This window comes from Hippocampus comes, unplaced genomic scaffold, assembly GCF_001891065.2.
Source record: "Hippocampus comes isolate QL1 unplaced genomic scaffold, H_comes_QL1_v1.1 scaffold93, whole genome shotgun sequence".
NCBI classification, from domain to species: Eukaryota; Metazoa; Chordata; class Actinopteri; order Syngnathiformes; family Syngnathidae; genus Hippocampus; species Hippocampus comes.
In genome coordinates, this window is record NW_017805481.1 from 679,873 (window position 1) to 703,204 (window position 23,332).

The 23,332-nt window shown below is 44.1% G+C and overlaps 3 protein-coding genes across 3 annotated transcripts in view; 1 reads left to right on the forward strand and 2 right to left on the reverse strand.

Moving 5' to 3' along the window:
* Window positions 1-641: 641 nt before the first annotated feature.
* LOC109519307 (uncharacterized) lies at window positions 642-14,295 on the reverse strand. Its single transcript, XM_019875745.1, has 9 exons — window positions 14,150-14,295; window positions 12,231-12,422; window positions 3,970-4,182; window positions 3,573-3,887; window positions 3,172-3,381; window positions 2,560-2,808; window positions 2,156-2,485; window positions 1,983-2,066; window positions 642-1,928 (listed from the first exon to the last, which is right to left on the reverse strand). Exons 1-9 carry the CDS (start codon window positions 14,196-14,198, stop codon window positions 1,165-1,167), a joined length of 2,406 nt encoding a protein of 801 aa, XP_019731304.1. The 5' UTR covers window positions 14,199-14,295; the 3' UTR covers window positions 642-1,164.
* A 158-nt stretch (window positions 14,296-14,453) lies between these two features.
* On the reverse strand, window positions 14,454-20,018 carry angptl6 (angiopoietin-like 6). Its single transcript, XM_019875761.1, has 7 exons — window positions 19,835-20,018; window positions 18,374-18,835; window positions 17,525-17,662; window positions 17,249-17,441; window positions 15,951-16,144; window positions 14,897-15,167; window positions 14,454-14,823 (listed from the first exon to the last, which is right to left on the reverse strand). The coding sequence occupies exons 1-7, from the start codon at window positions 19,841-19,843 to the stop codon at window positions 14,639-14,641; spliced, it is 1,452 nt and encodes a 483-aa protein (XP_019731320.1). The 5' UTR covers window positions 19,844-20,018; the 3' UTR covers window positions 14,454-14,638.
* Window positions 20,019-20,699: 681 nt separating this feature from the next.
* ppan (peter pan homolog) overlaps window positions 20,700-23,332 on the forward strand; it is a 4,433-nt gene continuing 1,800 nt past the window's right edge. The window contains exons 1-7 of the mRNA XM_019875724.1: window positions 20,700-21,041; window positions 21,306-21,476; window positions 21,557-21,658; window positions 21,920-21,970; window positions 22,155-22,325; window positions 22,513-22,589; window positions 23,290-23,332. Of these exons, the coding sequence (XP_019731283.1) occupies window positions 21,027-21,041; window positions 21,306-21,476; window positions 21,557-21,658; window positions 21,920-21,970; window positions 22,155-22,325; window positions 22,513-22,589; window positions 23,290-23,332 (630 nt within the window). The 5' untranslated portion in view covers window positions 20,700-21,026. The remainder of the gene's footprint in view (window positions 21,042-21,305; window positions 21,477-21,556; window positions 21,659-21,919; window positions 21,971-22,154; window positions 22,326-22,512; window positions 22,590-23,289) is intronic.

Genomic DNA, 23,332 nt, shown 5'->3' on the forward strand with positions numbered 1-23,332 from the left:
CGTCGGGCGTCACGTGATATCCGGCTCGCACACGAGCCGGACACAACAGTAGGGACACCTAGTGTCCACTGCTCGCACTAAATCTGTGTTGTTGTTTTTTTGTCCAATCAGAATTTTAATATCTCTAATCTGTCCAAGGCTTTCACAAACATTTGCCAGCACAACTGAAGGCGACGTAGCAACGGGAGTTTCTTTCACCGGATTGGCTTCAAAGCTAATTTGGCCCTTATGACGTCAACATTAGCCCATGCTCTGATTTGTTGGTCAAAGCAAAACTTGACACAGCCATCTCAGCAGAATGTTGGGCTCTTTTTTCCATTTGTTTTTTGTTTTTGAATATACAGAAGTAATGGAACTGCCAATGTGGAGTAAACATTTTTGACCTTGCATTCACCTTAAAAAAAACTATAATTTGGGGGGAGGGGTTTGTTTTTTATCATTATTTTTTTAATTATCAGAAGGGGTTGAATTTTTTTATTTTTGGGGGAATAATTGTCTGTCATTAAAAAAATAATAGTGATTCTGACCTGACGTACGTGGCATTGTCGATTTTTATGTTGTCAATTTGCAGTGATGTAGTGCTACAATGTGAAAACTTGATGTATTATTTCAGTGTGCTTTTTAAATGGGAATAGGCAGCACAGTGTAGCAACCTTTATTGAGCCAAGGTACATATTTTACATGAGAAAAATCTCATGCCGCCCCACCCCAAGAAAATAAGGAAAATAAACAAGATTAAGTCTCAATTTGAGTCTCAAATCTGAACCCGTTCAGTTGATCACAGAGCTTGTGTAGTCAGAGGAATTCATGAATGATTTTGTTGGATGAAATGTAAATGCATATTCAAAAATGCAACCACTAAAGTGGTCAAAATATTCTAGTTCAAAAGACATTATGTCCCAAAATAAAGCGGGACAATAAATACTGACATATTTATTGAAGTACTCACCATATAAGTTCACCTTTTAAAATTTTGGTATTTGCATATATTTCCAATGACTGAACAATTTGTTAGTTTTATGAAAAACAGACCCTTAATCCCCTTACCCAATGCCCGCCACGTCCTTCCTGTCCCAGCCTCAGAACACTGAGGAGTGTATCCCCACTTTGAGAAGCTCATTCGATAGAGGTTCATTTCATGAGAGAGTGAAGTGGATGTATTCTCTATGTCGCCAAACTGTTCCCAACATGGCTGTTTCCGAGGGGGATGCTGTCAGGCCGGTTCTTGAAACTGTACTGGCCCTGTCGCTTCCTGTTCAAGCAGATAAAGATCACAGCGAGGACCACAAGCAACACGAATGCACACGCCGAAAGGACTGCCACAAGGACTGGATTGCTTTCGGGGGTTGGAGTGATTTCGGTGACCGGACTGCTTTCAGGGACCAGACCTCTTTTGGGCATCGGGCTGCTTTCGGGGAAAGGGCTGCTTTCAGGGACAGGACTGCTTTCAGGGACAGGACTGCTTTCAGGGAAAGGGCTGCTTTCGGGGACCGGACTGCTTTCGGGGACCGGACCTCTTTTGGGCATCGGGCTGCTTTCGGGGAAAGGGCTGCTTTCGGGGACCGGGCTGCTTTCGGTGACCAGACTTCTTTCAGGGGAAGGGCTGCTTTCAGGGACAGGACTGCTTTCAGGGACCAGACCTCTTTTGGGCATCGGGGTGCTTTCAGGGACTGGGCTGCTTTTGGGGACCGGACTGCTTTCAGGGACCAGACCTCTTTTGGGCATCGGGCTGCTTTCGGGGACCGGGCTGCTTTCGGGGACCAGACTTCTTTCAGGGGAAGGGCTGCTTTCAGGGACAGGACTGCTTTCAGGGACCAGACCTCTTTTGGGCATCGGGGTGCTTTCAGGGACTGGGCTGCTTTTGGGGACCGGACTGCTTTCAGGGACCAAGCTGCTTTCGGGGACTGTACTGCTTTTGGGGACCGGACCTCTTTTGGGCATCGGGCTGCTTTCAGGGACCAAGCTGCTTTCGGGGACTGGACTGCTTTTGGGGACCGGACCTCTTTTGGGCATCGGGCTGCTTTCAGGGACCAGCCAGCTATCAGGGACCGGGCTGATTTCGGGGACTGCAAGCGAAAGAATATTGAAAGAGACGCAAAAGACTGTTGGAATCCATTTCACAACAATTGAATTAGAAAAGACTGAATGTGCTTACATTCAACTATGATGTTCATGGAAGAGTTGCGCAGGAAGACGTCATACGGCTCCAGGTTCAACTCAGCTTGGCAAGTGTAAATTTGGCCGTTTTGGTCTCCGCTCGCCCAAATGGTCAAGGAATCGGAGATGTTGTGCAGGGTCACGTCGATGTCATCCGATGATCGGTCACTATAGCTGACACTTTTTACAATTTCGTCACCTCGCAGCCACTTGACGGTCAACTTGTGCACAGGGGCCACATTGACGATGTCACAAACAAGACTGTAACGGTTGCCCGCCAACATAGGACCAGATTCAGGCTCCACGTAGGCCCTCACATCTGGAATCTCTGTCAATTCAACAAAATGTTGCCATTTCAATCACCTTTTTCTAAAATTCAGATCACGTCGGCGCACCACTCACCGTAAAAAACGATGGGAGGCAGCACGTAACATTTAGTAAGGTCCAACTCGTCAATGTAGCACCGACGTTTGGTGCTCCAGTCTTTCAGAGTGCCATTGACGATGGTCATCAGAAATTCTATGAAGTAGCCTTCACGCGTTTCGTTCCATAACTTGTCCCAGACACGACGAATGTTTGTGTCGCAGCGTTGGGACCCCGGGTCATTCAACTTCTTCATGCTGTTATGATACGAATCCGCTAGAGGGCAAGCTAACATTGATACAAACACCCTGTTAACCAGTGCTTTATATCATGTCATATTTTTATTTCTAAAAGCAGATTTAACATTGTAAGCCACTGTAACATTTGACGAACATTAACAGGGCGTTCAAATAAAGGGGGAAAAACTGAATTCAAATCTTGCTACGTTTCAATATATTCCATATAAAAGTTGTATGTAACCAAATCAATATTTTTTTAAAGATGAAACGCAAATGTTTGCAATTTAGAAGTTGATTACCACTTAACTAGAGTCAGCCGGTCATCCTTTCATGTAACACGAGAGAAAGACGACGTACCACTGGCAGTACGAATATCAGTCACACGTTGAGAATCTCCAGATGAAATGTTCACCTGCAAAAAGTTCTGCTTGCGCGGGAGTGACTTTGATGTGATGAATGAAGAAACCCATCCTTTTGCCAGAATGGTCACTGGTGGCCCAACATTCATAGATTTGGTTTATATTGTAATAAGGGGTGTCTTTCCACTTCCTCCTCAAACGAATCGGTTCCATTGCACAGAAGAGAGTGAAATTGAAATCCCGTTGCTCGAAATCCAGAAGAGCTGGAGAAGAAAAGGTCGACGTTATCCAACGCACGCCACTTTTAGGAGTTGCACTCTAACATGCACACCCGGAAACTCACACGGCCCGGCAACAACTAAGCCGCGCTTGGAAACGTTATACACAACATCGACGATTGCACACATTCATGTCACAAAAGGGATTGAATCATGAAAAGATTGAGTGGGCTTACATTCAGCTGGGATGCGGATGGAATAGTTGCGGCGGATGACGTCGTATGGCTCCAGGTTCAACTCAGCTTGGCAAGTGTACATTTCTCCGTTTTCTTTGTTTCGCTGAACGGTCAAGGAATCGGAGACGTTAAACTGGGTCACATTGGAATTGTCGATTGAGTGCTCGTGAAAGCTGGCGCTGCTTTTGATTTGGTCGCCTCGCAGCCACCTGACGGTCAAGTTTTGCACCGGGGCCACGTTGATGACATGACAAGTAAGATGGAGACTGTCACTGTTGGCCTCCGAATCCATCGAGACCGTCACATCTGGAATGTCTGCAAATTGAACAAATGGTGTTTTTTTTTTTTCCCCCCCATCACATTTTCTCATTTCAATTCTTGTCATTGCTCTACTCACTGTAAAAAACGATAGGAGGCAGAATGTAACATTCCTTGAAGTCTGGAAACTCAATGTCTGAAAACTCATCGTAACAATGTTGCTTTGAGCGCAACTCCTCCAATGGTTCACCGTTGACCGCGGTGATCAGATCTTTCGTGACTTGTCCTCCCTTTGTTTCATTCCAGAGCGTGTCCCAAATGCGACGAATGTTGCTCTCGCAGCGAATGGACGCTCGGTCATGAGATATTCCCAGGTATTTCGGGAACAAATATTCTAGAGGGCAAACTGGCATTGGACAAACAGCATGTTCATCACTCCATGGCGAAAACAGTCGCAATGGGTGATGGTCAGTATTGGTTCAGAAATCAATCAAGAAAAATAAACTAATCACTGAGTGGGTCTGAACAGAACAATTTTGTTTTCTTGTTGAAAAAAAAAAAGGGAATTTAACCCTTTCAGGGACAGCGGCTACTACGGTGACAGCTTATCATGTTATCAGGTTACAGGATGCGGGTTTAAAAAAAAAAAACTTTCAGTATGATGTCTATTTAATTTTGCTTGTCTCTGACATGTACTCGCTCAGATATTCCACGAATGCGACCACTGTTAGGGTGTTTCTGTTTGTCACAAAAAGGTGGCACTGTAGGGGTCCTCCTGCAGTGGCACACCTGTTGGTCACAAACAGAAACACCCGAACAACCACACTCACAAGATGAAAATGATGTGCGACCAACATTTTGGTCTGTGCGGTGTAGCGGGACGAACGTTCACCTGGTTCACCTGCCACATGCACAGGAGGGGCTTCCATCACTAAGATGGTGAGTGGCATCCTTCTGTCGGAACGCTCGCTGGTGACCGTGCAGTTGTAAGCCTGGTGGGTGTCCGAGCCATCGTAGTAGACATGATGGGAAACCGCATTACAGAAGGGGATGAACTCGGGATCCGGTTGTTCTGAATTCGGAACAGCTGGAGAAGCAAAGGTCAACTTTATTGAAATGACGTGTCATCAAAATAGTCGTCTGATATGAACCATGCAGATCTGGTAAACTGTTGATCACTGGTTTCCATGACACTTTATGGATGAGTAGCACATATGTACAGCAAGGACCAAATTGATGTAACTAGTTACAATTACTCCATTACAATTACGAATGTGATTTTTTTTTTAATCAATCAATGTTTACCATACGCACTGTGACGGACAACAACAATACAGTATCCTGTGCTCTCTCTCTAAAAACGTCCACATTTCAGCCTACAACAACACCACTTGGAACTTGTGGTTTTTGATGATCTCGTTTCTCGAACAAAGACAACGAAATGAAGACAATTTAGTGTGACTGAATCTGACGTCATTTTATATCATTATTGTTGTAGTGATCGCGATAGTGTTGGACAATTTCACAAGATGCACATTCCTTGGTTACGTTTCGGTCTAGTTGACATTCAAACTGATACAAAAGAAGATGTCAAAAGTTACTCACCGGTTAGGCAGTATCTGATAAGTAGTACATATTTGTTCCCTTAATTTTGCACTTTTGTGTTTTGTTTATGGCTCGGCAAAACATGTCGTTTTAAAAGTGCTGACTTTAGAGAAATACGCACCATTGTCCAATGCATGACTTTTACTCACCATGTAATGCAGCCAAAAGTTGGAAGGTCACCAACATCCAAAGCACCATCCTTCCAGGTAAACGAAAAAAAAAAAAAAACCTGAAGGCGAAATGAAGAGTTTCACGAAATTTCAGAAGACAGCAATCTTCAGATCTACTCGCTTCTTAATCAGATGAAAGCTCCATGAAGAGTCTCCTTTTCATAATGTCTTGGCTTTCATCAGTTGCATAAACTCACGGGTCAACGCCCTCTTCACAGGAAATCTTAAAAAGGATGCGAGCTGTGAGGCAACCGCCGATGATTCACGGCCTCTTTTTCAAATGAGTTGACATCTTCAGCATTTTTGGAGGAAGGGTGGGAGGACATTTAATTGAGGTTTATATGATAGGAAATATAAAAATATGAGGCAGGTTCAGGACAATAAGTGAATATCAGTGGAGCATCCGCCAAAGCAGCAAAAAAAAAAGGGGAGGCCGATTGCGTAATGGTGTACCAAGCACGTATGTCCCAAAAAGCAAGAAGGGAAATCGTGAATGAGTAGGGACATTTTATTGAGTTTTACATGATCGGAAACATACAAACTGAAAATATGAGCCAGGGTCAGGACAATAAGTGAATATCAGTGGAGCATCCGCCGAAGCAGCAAAAAAAAAGGGGAGGTCGATTGCCTAACGGTGTACCAAGCACGTATGTCCCAAAAAGCAAGAAGGGAAATCGTGAATGAATAATCGCAATGTTCCGTTTTGCACAAAATATACAATACAATACAGTACATGCTGATTTATATTGCGCTTTCACAACAGCTGCAAGTATCAAGTATGAAGTACAACTTTATTGTCAAATGCAACATACAGCACGGACGATGACATTTCTTCCCTCTCACAACTTTCAACAAGAGGAGCCGCTGCGGGTATAATCGCAATGTTCCGTTTTGCACAAACTATAAAATACAATACAGTACATGCTGATTTATATCGCGCTTTCAAAACAGCTGCAGTTGTAAGTATCAAGTATGGAGTACAACTTTATTGTCAAAAGCAACATACAGCACGGATGATGAAATTTCTTCCCTCTCACAACTTTCAACAAGAGGAGCCGCTGCGGGTGCCCGCGCCGCCATCAAAAGAAAAGTTAACATGAAATGACAAAATAATACAAGACAAAGCGCTTAACAAAACAGTGAACGCAAAGTAAAATAATAAACACAACACATAACATAAAACACGGACAGTCGTGCAATCCTAACCACTTTTCCCTTATACGCTTTATTGTTAAGTTTGAGATGAAAGAGGAGAGAAACAAAGTGTCCTTTCACCAGTGGCTCAGAGACGTCATGTTCAAAATGTGCACACGTCGGCTGCAAGCTAAGTTTCAAAGTCAACAAGAAGCTGTCGCATCCAGTGATGAAAAAAAATGAGATTGTTTCACTTCTACTGTCCCATGTAAATCCATTCCAATCCCAAGCGGCGACTCTGAGTTCCAAATACCAGCCGCACCAACGTAGACTTTCCAACAGCGCCGACATCTCCACTGAACAAAACGAGGCTGTGAAAAATGCTGCCTATTACAGGCACAAAACACACAAGCACCCTTGGGCTGTCCAGCACCGAGTCAATGGCGCCGACATTCCTCCCAATCAAAATCTGTTCGGGTACAGGTGTGCTGCCGAAAAGGCACAACCACCAAGCACAGATTCTTCTTCAGGTTGTATGATTGCCTTTTTGCAACTGAGCCAGCAGAGGGCAATGTAACTCTACTCTGCATTGTTCGTGGTGAATGACGTAGTCAGCCATAGAAAACGGGCGTGCTGTTTCTCTTTTCTCTCTCTCTGCCTGTTGAAATCAATATGCCGGTGTATGGCTGAAGAAAACACCTATCGTGTCATTCTTAGGATGGTAGACAAAAGGATGTCAGTCGACAAGTGCTGTGAAGTAACCCTGCTGACACTTCTCCTTTGACGAATGTCATGGCCAAAACAAAACGCTGAAAACAGTCCACATCAGGTCCACACGACGTAATATCACCACCATGTGACAAAACAAAAGATAAAACCAACAAAAAAGAACTATATAGATCGATAGATAGATCGATCGATAGATCGAGAGATAGATAGATGCATTTTGGGAACAAATATTCTCGAGGGCAAACTGGCATTGGACAAACAGCGTGTTCATGACTCCATGGCGAAAAGAGGAGCAAGAGGTGATGGTCAGTGTTGGTTCATAAATCAATCAATAAAAATACGCGAAACACCGAGTGGGCCTGAACAGAATAATTTTGCTTTCTTGTGAAAAATGTTTGAAAAAGTTGGGAATTTAACCCTTTCCGGGATACCGGCGACGACAGTGCCCAGCTTATCATGTTATCAGGTGACAGGATGCATGATAGGGTTTAAAAATTGAATAGACAGTGTCAGGAGTCCTACTCAAAATACGGCTTGATCACAACGGGAGATTCCCACGCACCAAGCCCAGTCTGCATAATATGCGGCGATGGTGAGTCGTATTTTTCATGCACTTCGTATTTGCAGTCTCTTATTTTGAAGGCACGTCTAAACATTCCCATCGCGACCAGAGAGTGTTACGGCCAGATAGGATATTCCTCGTGTCGTGATTCGTTTTTATGATTATGCTTTGAAAATACCAGAGTTTTCATGCCCGTCATATCATATTATTTTGTTGTATTTACACTTCTGTGTAAAGTTAAGGGACCACATTTTTTAACGAACCAATTTTTTTTGTGTTAGTGACTCGGCAAAACATGTCGTTTTATGGTGCTGGCTTGAGAGGAATATGCAATGATGTCCTCTGCATGACTTTTACTCACCATGTAACGCAGCCCAAAGGTGGAAGGTCATCAACATCCAAAGCATCATCCTTTCAGGTAATGAAAAACAAAAACAAAATATTTCAGAAGATGGCAATCTTCGGATCAACTTGCTTCTTCATCAGATGCAAGCTCCATATAGAGTCTCGGCTTTCTCCAGTTGCATAAACTCATGAGTGGCGGGTCAACGGCCTCTTCACAGGAAATCTTAAAAAGATGCGAGCCGATGATTTACAGCCTCTTTCAAAAATATGTTGACATTTTCAGCATTTTTTGAACAGGGGCGGGGGACATTTTATTGAGTTTTACGTGATAAGAAACAAAAAAAAAAAAAACTGAAAACACGAGGCGGGGTCATGACAAGAAGTGAATATCAGTGGAGCATTTGCCAAAGCAGGAAAAAAAGAAAAAGGGAGGCCAATTACGCAACGACGTACCAGGCACGTATGTCCCAAAACGCAAGAAGGGAATTCATGAAGATCGTGAATGAGTGATCACAATGTTCCGTTTTGCACCGAATATAAGGTGGCAACTATAATAGAACTCACACACAGTTTTCATTCCGTTTTCAGGGGCTACAAGGCTGTAAAAGTTTTTCTTTAACATCCGATACGTCACTGAAAACATTTTTATTCTTAGAAACACCACCCCCCCCCCCCCCCCCTGCACACCACCCCTGCTGCCCCAGCCTCAGCAGAATGTGCAGTGAAATCGCCACATTGAGAGCCTCATTAGTTAAATCTACAAGTTGAGTCAAGCGGACTCTTCATCGATGTCAAAAGTCTTTTCCCACCAGTGGCGAACGGTTCCTCTGGGGATGTTGTCGGTTCAGCCCTTGTTGCAACTGTACTGGCCCAGTTTCTTCCTGTTCAAGACGAGGATGAGGACCACGAGAAACACGATCACACACGCCAAAATAACTGCCACGGGGCCTGCACTGCTTCCGGGGACCGGACTGCTTCCAGAGGCTGCAAGATTCAAAAAAACACAACCGCACAGTCAGAATGGATGCCTCCAAAGTCGATCGAAAACACACTTTCTTTGAATACCCCTGTGAGCTATGAAATTAGCAAGGTCGACGATCACGCCCCAATTCTACACACGACCCTTTCAGAGACAGCAGCGTCGAGAGAAAAAGCTGACGAAAAGGCCAGGCAAAGACAGCAGACAGGAGTCTTGTATAGCCCGCTTTAAGTCATGACGCAACGCCTTCAGATCCATCCATCCATCCATTTTCTATCCTGCTTGTCCTCATTCGGGTCAGGGATGACCTGAAGGCATAACCGGCTGATTTTAGGTGAGAGGCGGCGCACACCTTGGAATGGTCCCTCGCCAAATCCAGGGCACATATCGACTATATCAAGATTCATTTCAGAACTGGACCGAATGAGAAAAAGATCCAGTGCACTTACATTCAACTGTGATGTTCATGGAAGAGTTGCGCAGGAAGACGTCATACGGCTCCAGGTTCAACTCAGCTTGGCAAGTGTAAATTTGGCCGTTTTGGTCTCCGCTCGCCCAAATGGTCAAGGAATCGGAGATGTTGTGCAGGGTCACGTCGATGTCATCCGATGATCGGTCACTATAGCTGACACTTTTTACAATTTCGTCACCTCGCAGCCACTTGACGGTCAACTTGTGCACAGGGGCCACATTGACGATGTCACAAACAAGACTGTAACGGTTGCCCGCCAACATAGGACCAGATTCAGGCTCCACGTAGGCCCTCACATCTGGAATCTCTGTCAATTCAACAAAATGTTGCCATTTCAATCACCTTTTTCTAAAATTCAGATCACGTCGGCGCACCACTCACCGTAAAAAACGATGGGAGGCAGCACGTAACATTTAGTAAGGTCCAACTCGTCAATGTAGCACCGACGTTTGGTGCTCCAGTCTTTCAGAGTGCCATTGACGATGGTCATCAGAAATTCTATGAAGTAGCCTTCACGCGTTTCGTTCCATAACTTGTCCCAGACACGACGAATGTTTGTGTCGCAGCGTTGGGACCCCGGGTCATTCAACTTCTTCATGCTGTTATGATACGAATCCGCTAGAGGGCAGACTAACATTGATACAAACAGCCTGTTAACCGGTGCTTTATATAATATCATATTTTTATTTCTAAAAGCAGATTTAACATTGTAAGCCACTGTAACATTTGACGAACATTAAGAGGGCGTTCAAATAAAGGGGGAAAACTGAATTCAAATCATGCTTCGATTTCAATATATTCCATATAAAAGTTGTATGTAACCAAATCAATATTTTTTTAAAGATGAAACGCAAATGTTTGCAATTTAGAAGTTGATTACCACTTAACTAGAGTCAGCCGGTCATCCTTTCATGTAACACGAGAGAAAGACGACGTACCACTGGCAGTACGAATATCAGTCACACGTTGAGAATCTCCAGATGAAATGTTCACCTGCAAAAAGTTCTGCTTGCGCGGGAGTGACTTTGATGTGATGAATGAAGAAACCCATCCTTTTGCCAGAATGGTCACTGGTGGCCCAACAATTGTAGGCTTGGTTTATGTTGTAATAAGGGATGTCTTTCCACTTGCTGCTCAAAGGAATCGGATCCAGTGCACAGAAGAGAGCGAAATTGAAATCCCGTTGCTCGAAATCCAGAAGAGCTGGAGAAGAAAAGGTCGACGTTATCCAACGCACGCCACTTTAAGGAGTTGCACTCATACATGCACACCTGGAAACTCACACAGCCCGGCAACAACTAAGCCATGCTAGGAAACTTTAGACGCATATCGACTATTGCACACATTCATTTCACAAAAGGGATTGAATCATGAAAAGATTGAGTGGGCTTACATTCAGCTGGGATGCGGATGGAATAGTTGCGGCGGATGACGTCGTATGGCTCCAGGTTCAACTCAGCTTGGCAAGTGTACATTTCTCCGTTTTCTTTGTTTCGCTGAACGGTCAAGGAATCGGAGACGTTAAACTGGGTCACATTGGAATTGTCGATTGAGTGCTCGTGAAAGCTGGCGCTGCTTTTGATTTGGTCGCCTCGCAGCCACCTGACGGTCAAGTTTTGCACCGGGGCCACGTTGATGACATGACAAGTAAGATGGAGACTGTCACTGTTGGCCTCCGAATCCATCGAGACCGTCACATCTGGAATGTCTGCAAATTGAACAAATGGTGTGTTTTTTTTTTTTCCCCATCACATTTTCTCATTTCAATTCTTGTCATTGCTCTACTCACTGTAAAAAACGATAGGAGGCAGAATGTAACATTCCTCCAAGTCTGGAAAATCAATGTAATAATTTTGTTCTGAGCTCAACTCCTCCAATGGGCTGTTGACCACTGTGAGCAGAGCTTCTGTGACTTGTCTTCCCTTTGTTTCGTCCCAAATGTCCCTCTCGCAGTGAACGGACACTGGGTCGAGAGATATTCCCAAGTATTTCGAGTACAAATATTCTGGAGGGCATTGGACAAACAGCGTGTTAACCACTCCATGGCGAAAACAGTAGCAATAGGTGATGGTCTCTATTGGTTCATAAATCAATCAAAAATATGCTAATCACTGAGTGGGTCTGAACAGAACAATTTTGCTTTCTTGTTGAAAAAAAATAAATGGGAATTTAATCCTTTCAGGGACAACGGCTACTACAGTGGACAGCTTATCATGTTATCAGGTTATAGAGTGCCTGAAAGGGTTTTAAAAAAAATTATCTTTCACTATGATGCCTATTGAATTTTGCTTGCTTCTGACATGTACTCGCTCAGATATTGCACTAAGGCGACCACACTCACAAGATGAAAATGATGTGTGACTAATATTTTTGGTCCGTGCGGTGTAGCGGGACGAACGTTCACCTGGTTGACCTGCCACAATCACGGGAGGGGCTTCCATCACAACGATGGTGAGTGGCATCCTTCTGTCGGAACGCTCGCTGGCAACCGTGCAGTTGTAAGCCTGGTGGGTGTCCGGGCCATCGTAGACATGATGGGAAACCGCATTACAGAAGGGGATGAACTCGGGATCCGGTTGTTCTGAATTCGGAACAGCTGGAGAAGCAAAGGTCAACTTTATTGAAATGATGCGTCATATAAATTGTCATCCTATATGGAACATGCAGATCTGGTAAACCGTTGATCACTGGTTTCCATGACATTTTATGGACGAGTAGCACATTTGTGTAGCGAGGATCAAAGGGTGGATGTAACTAGTTACAATTACTCCATTACAATTACTAAAGTAACTTTGAATCCATCTCTGTTGACCTTCCACGCCATGTAGAACAGCAATGTCGTGCGCAGTCTCTCTGCGTTTACCTAAAAATGTCCACATTTCAGCCTACAAGAACTCCACTTGGAAGTTGAAAAAACAAGGTGCGTTTTTTTTTTTTTTTAAACGCAATCCCTGCCTAATAAGATAGATGACGGTACTGTTTCTTGAACCGTGACGATTAATTTGAGGCAATTTTCTGACTTGCTTTATCCTCAGAAGGGTTGCAGGGGGGGGGGTGCTGGAGCCTATTCCAGCTTTCTTCAGGCAGTAGGCTGGGGACACCCTGAACTGGTTACCAGCCAATTGCAGCGCACACACAGATGAACAACCATTCGCGCTCACACTCACACCTCGGGACAATTTAGAGTGTTCAATCAGCCTGCCATGCATGTTTTTGAAATGTGGGAGGAAACCTAAGTACCTGGAGAAAACCCACGCAGGCCCGGGGAGAACATGCAAACTCCACACAGAAAGGCCAGAATCGAACCCTGCATCTTTGTGCTGTGAGGTTGACGTGCTAAGCACTGGACCACCGGGCTATTTTTTTTCCAGTCTCCGGCGGGATTGGAGGGCGTTTCCTCCAGAGCTGCACCTGCCGCTAATCACGATCATTTTCCAGCTGCCTTTAAAAGCTGAGCCATGCCCAAATTGGCTGTCACATTATTCGCCTTGCTTTCGACTCTCGTCTCAAGGGCTAGTTTTCCATCCGCTGGTACCTTGTTCATTCCAACCTAGTACATGCCATAGTTTGTCTCATAGCGCAAGTATAGTTTGTGTGACTTGATTCATAGCGCTCTTTTGTATTCGTCTCGCACATGGATTTTCTTTTCTTTTTTGACAAGCCATTCACGTTGTTGTTGAAAAGAACAACAACACAAGGAGAACAAACAATAATAAAAGACAACAAAAAAATATTGTAATAACTAAAACATAATAGCAAGCCTTCCACAGTGATCATTATCCAACGTACAAACATATTCGCCAGCGGTTCCACTGTCTGGGCTAAAATCTGATCGGCTCTTTGCGGCTATTACAAAGCAGCTCACTTCACTCCCTCTCTCTTTAGCAAAAACTTTGGAACCACGAGCCTCATAATCGCGACATAAAGATTTCTAGATCACGTCAGGAACATTGTTACATTTAGCCGTGGCGTAAAATGGGCTATAACTCATACGGGTCCGAGTCGAACGTTTGGCACACCACCAGCTTCTCAGACAAATAATCACGTCGCTTTTCTGCATGCTTGTGGTAAACTAATTTGCAGGTTTTGTTTTCACCACTCCATTGTTGCTTTCGGTCTTGGTTCCAATTATATTCACGTTCCTCTCCTGACAAAGCGTGCTCAATGTGTGGTTCGGTGGTAGCTATTTTAAGGGATCCCGTCTTGATCCGTCTGTTTTTCACGACATTAATGGCGCAAGTAACGTGCTGTTTTCCTGAAAAGTGCCTCACAACGATTCCACCAGCGATATGCAGTCATGTCCACAACCTTACTGTTACTCACCATGCAACGCAGCCCAAAGGTGGAAGGTCACCAACATCCAAAGTGCCATCCTTACAGGTAATTAAAAAAAAAAAAAAATGATGGTGAAATGAAGAGCTTCACGATATTTGAGATAATCTTCAGGACTTGTAGCCTCTCCTGGATCAGATCACGCCCCGGAGATTCCCCTAACAATAACAAACCCATAAGCCAGAGATAAGAGAGCCAAAACCCTCCTTCCGTCGAAACCTGAAAACAGATGTGAGCCGTCGCGCAGCCGCTGATGGATGATACACGGCCTCTTACAAAGATGAATGAGCATTTTCTGCATTTTTTTTAAGGTCGTTTTATTGCTCTGCATAACAGATGTTACGCGAAATTAAAATGTAAGGTTAAGTCAGGACAGAAATCGCTAAGTGAATGTCAGTGGAGGGCAGCGAAAGCGGAAGGCCAATCGCGTCACCGGGGCAGGCGTCCGCATTCCCTGCCGCGACGGTGACGCGACACATACTATATAGGCTTGACCATCATAACGACCCGTTTCAGTGAGTAGGCGCCTCCCTGGAATTCCGCCCAGTAGACGCCATCCTGGTAGCGACTGCGGTAGTGACCGCCCCGATACCACACGCCGTTCAGGTTGGAGTGGGCGCAAGTGTGGTACCACCAGCCTCCTTTCTGGTAGTGCGCGCAGTTACCTGCGGACGACAGCGACAAGAAACTAACAAACTCCCAAATTCGAGACGATACGGACGTGACGGCAATGTGAACCTGTGTAGCTGTCTCGGTCCCGATCCAGAGTGGTGAAGGCCTTGTTGTTGTGCCACGACAGCGAGTCGCCCGCGTTGCCCCGATACTGACCCAACCGCAATCTGTACCAGTCGCTCTCCGACTCCACCCGGAAGCTGTCGTACTCGGCGAACACCCGTCGACCCTGCCAGTCGTCCAGAACCACCCGCAGCTTGTATTTGGCTTGTTTGGTCAGCCAGTAGAGGTGCTCCAAGCCCAGCCAGTACTCCCCATCTAGGTTCCCAAAGCCTTGCTGCAATACATCGTAAAGGTTGATTTGACCAATATTCCAACAGAGTGAACTCCTCTACAACGAAACCTACATGGGCAAAAATACCCCCTCGTGTGAAAAAATCTTCATGCATAAAACCATTCCCACTTTTCTGCTCCCCCTACCACGAAAAATCCCCCTGTTGCATTATACGAAATCTTTTTCTCTGCTCTTGCCTCGCAACGAGATTCACTACAATGAAAACAAGCCTTCCGCAAAAGTCTAATCCAACTTCAGCCTCCAGCGACTCCTACTGCTTTGCTCGGAAACGGCAATGGCAAACACCACAGTGGCTTACACATGTGCAGTAGTACAGGAAGTATTTGTTAGTTAGTTTCAGACCAGCACGAACGTTGCATTGCTAAAATGGCGACAAAAACTGACCTTTGCAGACCAAGGAGTGAAGAAAAAAGCTTTAACGCTTGAAGACAGGATAAAAGTAATAAAAATGAAAGATGGAGGGAGCAAAGTAAAAGACATTAGAGTACACATACGTGTGTGTGTGTGCGCGTGTGGGTGTGGGTGTTTACATCTGAGATAAATTTGCTATCGTGAAAAGTCCCCTGTTGTGAAAAATGTCTTGCTGCAAACATGATTTCGTTGTAGAGGAGTTTCACTGTAAACAAATGAAATCTACAGGAGACCGGCGGAACGTGAACTACGGTGAAATATTATTTATTTATGACTGCCTTGTGCATTTAAATGTGTAAACTTTTGGTCCCCATAAGTAACCATGAAGTAAACTCTTCAATGACGTAACGTCACCTTATACTGCTCCCAAGTCCTGAAGAAATTGACGGAGCCATCCTGCCTCCGCTGGATGACCGTCCAGCCTCCCTGAGCTTGATTCTGTTCACACCAGGCCTGCAGGAGTCGGTTAGCGCTCTGCAAGCGCAGCAGGTAGATGCCGCTAGTCGTCTCGCCCGATTCCAGTACGTCTTTGCAATCCCGCCACGGCCCTGAGTCGCAAAGGACGAGAAAGAGGGCTCAGCCCTGTGTTTTTTTTGCAATGTCATCATTCACTTCCATGAAGAGCGGAGAAGAAAGAAGAACAGTTTGGTATGAGGGAATGCGCTGACGGATACACCAAGTCACGTCTCCCACACAAATGCCTAATGATCATTCCCAAGGTGAATCCGAGGCCATTTTGCTAGTTAATTTCAAACATTCTGATAAGGGGTGGACGCTGCCATTGACATTGTTTTGGCATTCCCAGAGATAGGACGCTCCGCAAAGCGGGTCACTGACTCCATCGGCATTTGCCGCTCATGCGAGCGCTAACATATATCACGGTAGGCAGACAATAAGCTTTGAGTCATGTTTCATCTGAGTGAGACATTTTAGAGCACGGGTGCCCAAACTTTTTGGACCGAAGATCGACTTTTCGATCAACCAACCCCCTGCGATCGAGCCGTTACTGTGCACACACATACACAAGCACGCCATGACGCGGAGGCACGCGACACACTTTTGCAGCTTGTTAACTATCGTAGCTCACGCGTACCGTTTTAAAGTGCTCCCCTCGGTCCACTAGATTCCCTCCCATTCTGCACTCGTGCCCTCGGTGAATTGTACACGAAACAAACTCTGAATGAGAATAACGATAAAGATGAAAGATATAGCGCAGCAGCTCTGATCACAATCTGCAATTGTAGAGTGCTGAGCGCTAACAACCTCCGGTGACGCAGGTCACGTGCCATCGTAGGTTAAAGATGCTTACCTGCTTTATTTTATTTTATTTTTTTAAATACAGTACTTTTTGTGAACATGAGACCGATAGGATGATTAGGGTGCAGTGTAAATTAACACAAAAAATATATTATTAACATGCACAAAGACACACAAATGGTTGTTTGTTTTTTTTCTCCTCTATGCGATCGACTTGGGACCAGTCCGTGATCTACCGGTCGAACGCAATCGACGTAATGGGCACCCCCGTTTTAGACCATTCATTATACGCTTCCTTAGCAATATATCCTAGCAGCCCCCATTCAGGTACAACAATTCTTATAAGACTGCTGTGGGGGTGTAGATACTGTAAAACCGTATAAGATTGTACATGCCTGAGGTCTTGGTGACAGGGGAGCTAATGACAGGCTGAACGGTCGAAGGACTGGCAGTGGTGCTGGGAATCAGAAGCGCTCCCAAAGGGATGTCTTGTTGTAGAGCACTCTGGTCCCTTTGAAGAGCGTTGCTGATTTCTGAACTGTCATTAAGCAGTGCAGCTGGGCGGCTTTTTGGAGAGTCCATTGGCACCTGTACAGGGGAAAAAAAAAAAAAAATCACTGGAAGTGATATGATGTAAAGGCTGAGTGAAATATGAGAGACCACTTCCTTACCGGGTCAGACTGGGATTCATCTTTACATTGGCACTGATTCTCCAAACGGGCAATCAATTGGCTTTGGGAGCTCATCATGGACGTGAGCGTTCCGTATTTCTTCTCCAGTTCCCGGAAGTTGCTGGACACCTGCAGCGCCTGATGGGATTCCGGCATCCACGTTAGATGTTAGCAAGTTTTTTGAAGATGATGTGGGAAAAAAAAAAAAAAAAAAACAGGAACCGGACGTAAAGGGGATGGGGGCAGAGCTCTGTCATCAGTAATTGACACCCCGAAAATGAGAAGAATTTCCCACATTAATAGTTGAAACTGAAACTATGATCCAAAATACTTGAATAACATTTTGAAGATTACCCTCGAAAATGTGAATGTGTACACATATACATTCCGGGAAGTCTCAGTAACCTCCGCTAATAACCCAGGCTAAACTTAGCTTCTTTAAAACAAACAAAAAGTAGCCTAACATTTTTCCTTTTTGGGTGGTGGCCACCATTTCTTTTCAGTGTAATATCTAACTGAGTATTTGACATTTTCTGGCTGGGCTTATTTAGTTCAAGCCATTCCTTATGGAAGTATTGCTAAAAAAAATATACGTGCAGCGCTATAAAAAGATCAATGATGACTGATCATTTAAGGTGGATAAAATTCTATATTTGACATTAAAAAAAGCAAGAATGTGTTAATTTCATCATAATTATTTGTAAAAGTCAGTGAAATGGCCTGACACAGTAACGTTGTGGCCTTGGGCCATCAGGCCACTTTTAATGTCGAACTCTGTCATGTTCCGCAGAAAAATAGGTGAATTTCATGAATAGGAAACTGCAAACTGCGGGTGTTGACTCTGCTCACATGAGCTGTCGCGTTAAGCAGGAGGCTCTCCACCCTGCGTTGCTCCAAGGCCTGGTCCTTCTTGTGGATGAGCTCCTGCAGCAGCTGGCCGTAGAGCTGAGCGATGCGGGCGTTCATGCCGCTGCTCTCCTTGCGCAGGATTCTCATTTCCGTAACGAAGCCGCTCTCCTGCTGCAGCAGCGTCTGCAGGCTCTCCAGCTGCTCCTGCTGCCGCTTCAGCTCTGCCCGCAACGCAGCCACCTCCGACTGGTTGGCGGCAGCGGCCTTCGTGTCCAAGCACAACGCTCCGGATAGTTTCTGCTGTGGAACGATGAACGTATACGAGCAGCGGCCCGCTTTGACATCTGAGGAAGTTGGTGGATGCTCCTCTGTGGTCTGTCTTATGGATCCCAGGCCGTTGACCCGCAGCAGGTTCAGACTTAATGCCAAAAGAATCAGTCCTATTACTGTTGTGCGCGTCATCTTTGAAGAAGAAAAAAAAAAATGATTCGGGGTCTTTACACGTGATTGTATTTAGATTTAATACGAAGTAGCGATTCAATTGCAACACCAAGTTACATAGCAGGAACGACACTGCACATTGTGCACTTCCGGTTTCCTCCCACATTCCAAAAACATGCATGGCAGGCTAATGGAAGACTCTAAATTGTCCTGAGATGTGATTGTGAGCGCGAATGGTTGTTCGTCTATGTGCTGGTGTCCCCCCATCAGGTGCTACAGTTCATAATTCAAACAACTAGTGGCCAAGGCTGGCATGCCTTTTTTTGTTTTTTTATCCAATTGTGGCTCAAATGACTCCACTCCACATATTCTGCCCGGCAACAACATATGACGCAAGCGAGAATTTGAACTGAAGCAGCTCTGTCCATTTATGGTTTTCTTGAAATCTAAAAAGCCCATTGATTCGAGTGCTAACAAACACCTCCACATGCCTTGTGGTGACCACATGTTTCCTTGCAAGGTGACAACAAACAACAGTGGCAGAGATTTAGTGACTTGGGCGTCCAGAATCAACACACGCCTCCATGTTGCAGTCAGCCGGATGCTTTGTCACAACAGGCACGGTCAACGTCATAAACGCAACAATCACACAAACCCTTCACCCAAAAAGTCCACTTAAGAGGAGTTCACATGTGAACGCCGTGATTTATTTTGATGAGGAAACTACTTTAAATGTCATTGTACTAGCGTATCGATATGAGTATCATTCAAAATGTATTTTAAAAATAATAATAGAGTAGATGTGTTTTCAAATAAAGAGTTCTTTTCCAAATATGAGAAAAGAAATAATGAACAGAAAATAATTGCAAGTGAAAAAGAAATATAAAGAAAAAAAATACATTGACCATCATCTACAAATAAAAGTGTAACATGAATCCTCTTTGGAGGTTAAGCATGTTCTGCCAAGCATTGAACATTAAGTACTATAATTCATTCATTGCTGAGTAATCCAAAACTTACTCTGGTCATTGGTTCTTCAGATTTCAATTGCTCGAATCCAGACAATCCTCCTGAAAACGGTTTGATTTTCTCACTGAATTGCCAAGAGTGTGATCCAGGAGGTAATGTGGATATATGGGGAGAGGGAGAAGAATGACACCCAGCAGCTCGTCCTGCAAGCCCCTTGTTTGTGTGCAGAGGTCACGGCCTGTACAGGATGTTGAATGAAGGAGAAGGATAATTACAAAGAATGTATGCATGCAAAATGACACCTCCTCCGAGCTGCATCCTTACTGGAGGAGTTGTGGGATGCGTCTCCTCCCTCAACGTAAACCTGAAAGGCTGACACACACTAGAATTCCTTTGATGCAACAGTCTGATCACATTTTGTTTTGTAGTTCAATGTGTACTCATATCTAATGTATTTACTAGGCTATAGAGTTGAGTAATTTAACAAAAAGCAAAGAGATATTTAGTGCAGTATTACACCAACACCTACGACCATGACTACTACTACACATAATAATACTAATACAGTACTAATAATAATAATAATACTGTAATGTGTGAACAATTGTCAAATGTAATATGAATGAAGTGAATGTATTGATTGAAAAGTGAGTCAGTGGTTATAAGTCAGAGAATACATTTACTAATAAATGAGGAGAATGTGTTTTGTTAGAAACAGGAAGAAGAATAAAAAATACGTTATTTATAGTCATTATTCATTCTATCACTATTCTGGTTCGCATAAATCTATTACAAATGTAATGTACTGTATTTTTCGTTGGATTTTTTTATTACTTTGGTTTTATTTTATCCGGAAACTTATTATCGTAACACGTTTCTTTCACATGAATAGGAGTTTAAACCACACGATATTGTAGTACAAGCGTATTAATCGACAACGACAACACACACATTATATTATTTTGACAGCAAAAAGTCAAACGTTGGTACAATTATCGAAGCGATAGCTTAGCTTTAGCTAGGAAGTTTACCGATACGCCAAAGTGCATACACGGAAATATTAACAGGTAGCACACAGAAGCACCATGTGGACGGAACAGCGAAGGAGAACTCGGTTGCCTTGTCGGAATTATTCGTGAAAAACAAACAAAGCAAAAAACATTGCCGATATGATCGTTGTACATTCAGTTTATTAAAAAGTAAATTAGATTATTTGGACTTGGACTGTACATTTCGCGTAATCATGGGCAAATCAAAGGTAAGTAATCTCCTTTTCATGTGGTAGCATATTAGCTCTTGAGTTGGCTGTACGTAAACTAGGATATAATTGAATCTACATTTGTATACTAAACAAGACATGTTTGTAAACTTGTGTTGGTAATTTATGTTTGCAGTTACATGCTTGGAAATGTTAATGTCGTGCTACTGTTAAAACCTGTAGCGAGGTCTGCCTGGCCTAAAGGCCTTACTTGTACGCCGCTGGATCATTAGAATGCTTAGTTGTGAATTCTTTTATATTTAGAGCAAGAACCAGAAAAAGTCCCGAGTAGAAGCCCACCGAGCGGCCGAGGAGACGTACCGATCCGTCCCTCACTCGTTTGTCTTCCATCGAGGCCGAGTGGGCAAAAACGTGGCTCAGCTCATCACGGATGTCAGGAGGGTCATGGAGCCCTTCACCGCAGAGCATTTAAAGGTTTGACTTGCTTACATTTGCATCGTCGATGAATGCATCCTCAAATTTTAATCGTCTAAATGATCATCCCTTGAAACCAGGTCAGGAAAAAAAATGTGCTGAAAGACTTTGTAGCCGTGGCTGGACCTATTGGAGTGACACACTTCATCATCTTCAGCAAGACGCCCAGCTCTATTACTATGGTGAGAGGACACAAAAGACACTTGCTGTGAATTGAATAATGGCAGAAATGAACAATAGGATGTCGTAAGAAGTTGCGGGGAAACGGAGTACATGTCTTGGCTGCAAAATGTAATAGATATGTTTGTGGAGAAAGTTTTTTTTTTTAATGTATGGTTAAAAATTCAGGTATAAAATAATTTACATTTTTGTTTCAATGTGACCTTCAAAATAAAAAGTTCCTCCTCTGCATGTAAATTTTTATATTTTTTTGTCATTCTCAGAGGTTGGCACGACTACCAAAAGGGCCCATGCTCTACTTCAAAGTGCTCAAGGTAAATCTTGTGTGTGCCTTAACCATGAGAACAACAAATAGACCGGTGCAAGTGATGACATTTTTTTTCCTACTTGATTTCCAAGTGATGTTTTTCAAAGTAAACGCACTGATGCACGCGACTGTTCATTTTGAATTCATTTTTCACTTGCATTGGTATTAAAAAAAGCCTATTGTTGTCGCAGTACACGCTCGTCAAAGACGTGGTCTCGTCTCTGAAGAAGCACCGGATGCACGGGCAACAGTTCACGCACCACCCGCTGCTCATCCTCAACAATTTTGGATCGGACGGCATGCACATCAAACTGATGGCCACCATGTTCCAGAATATGTTCCCCTCCATTAATGTGCACAAGGTATTATCCTTCTTTTTATATCGATTAAGACTTGCTGACTAATATGATGAAAGTATAGTCTTCCGAGTTCCACAGTGAAGATTTTTCAAAAGTAAACGCTTTCTGATTCCTCAGCCCAACATGCATTTGAGCGTCGCGGTTTTAAAGCGGACTTCTTATGAGGACTGACCATTTTCTTTCTCGCTAGGTGAGCCTCAACACCATCAAGAGATGCGTGCTGCTCAACTACAAACCAGAGACACAGGAAATCGAATTCCGCCATTAGTACGTACACATTCATAGACTCAACTACTGTATTTACTCACGAATGCTCAATATCTGTACCTCATGTGCACTTTTCTTTGTTTAATACGTTTTTCCTTCAATGGGATAATGCTTGAGCAAATTAGTCGCTTTCTCCTCTACGAGCAGAGGTGGGAGGGGTGAGCAGTTGCGAACACAGTGGGGAGGGAGGGAGCAAGATGAAAGAGCTGTGGCCCAACTTTGGTAACACAGACGATGGAGTAAAAAAACAAAAACAAAACAAAAATACAAAAAAAAAAATCCACCTTTTGGGGAGACAGGCTTTTCATTGGACAGCGACAATATTGCAACGGTGTGGCAGCCCAGATGATGACAAACTGCGGACTTGACTGCTCAGTGATGCATGTTCAAAGTAAACAGAAAGAGCTGTGGCCCAACTATGGTAACACAGACGATGGAGTAAAAAAAACCCAAAACAAAAATACAAAAAAAAAAAAAAAAAATCACCTTTTGGGGAGACAGGCTTTTCATTGGACAGCGACAATATTGCAACGGTGTGGCAGCCCAGATGATGACAAACTGCGGACTTGACTGCTCAGTGATGCATGTTCAAAGTAAACGCACTGATGGGATGCCCCCCGCCCCGCCCCCTAAATCACTGACAATATTCTGGCAAGTCCCAAAACCAACGCAAATTTTCCCTGGTTGTCATGCCCTACAGCAGCCTGAAGGTGGTGCCAGTGGGCATGAGCCGCGGCCTCAAG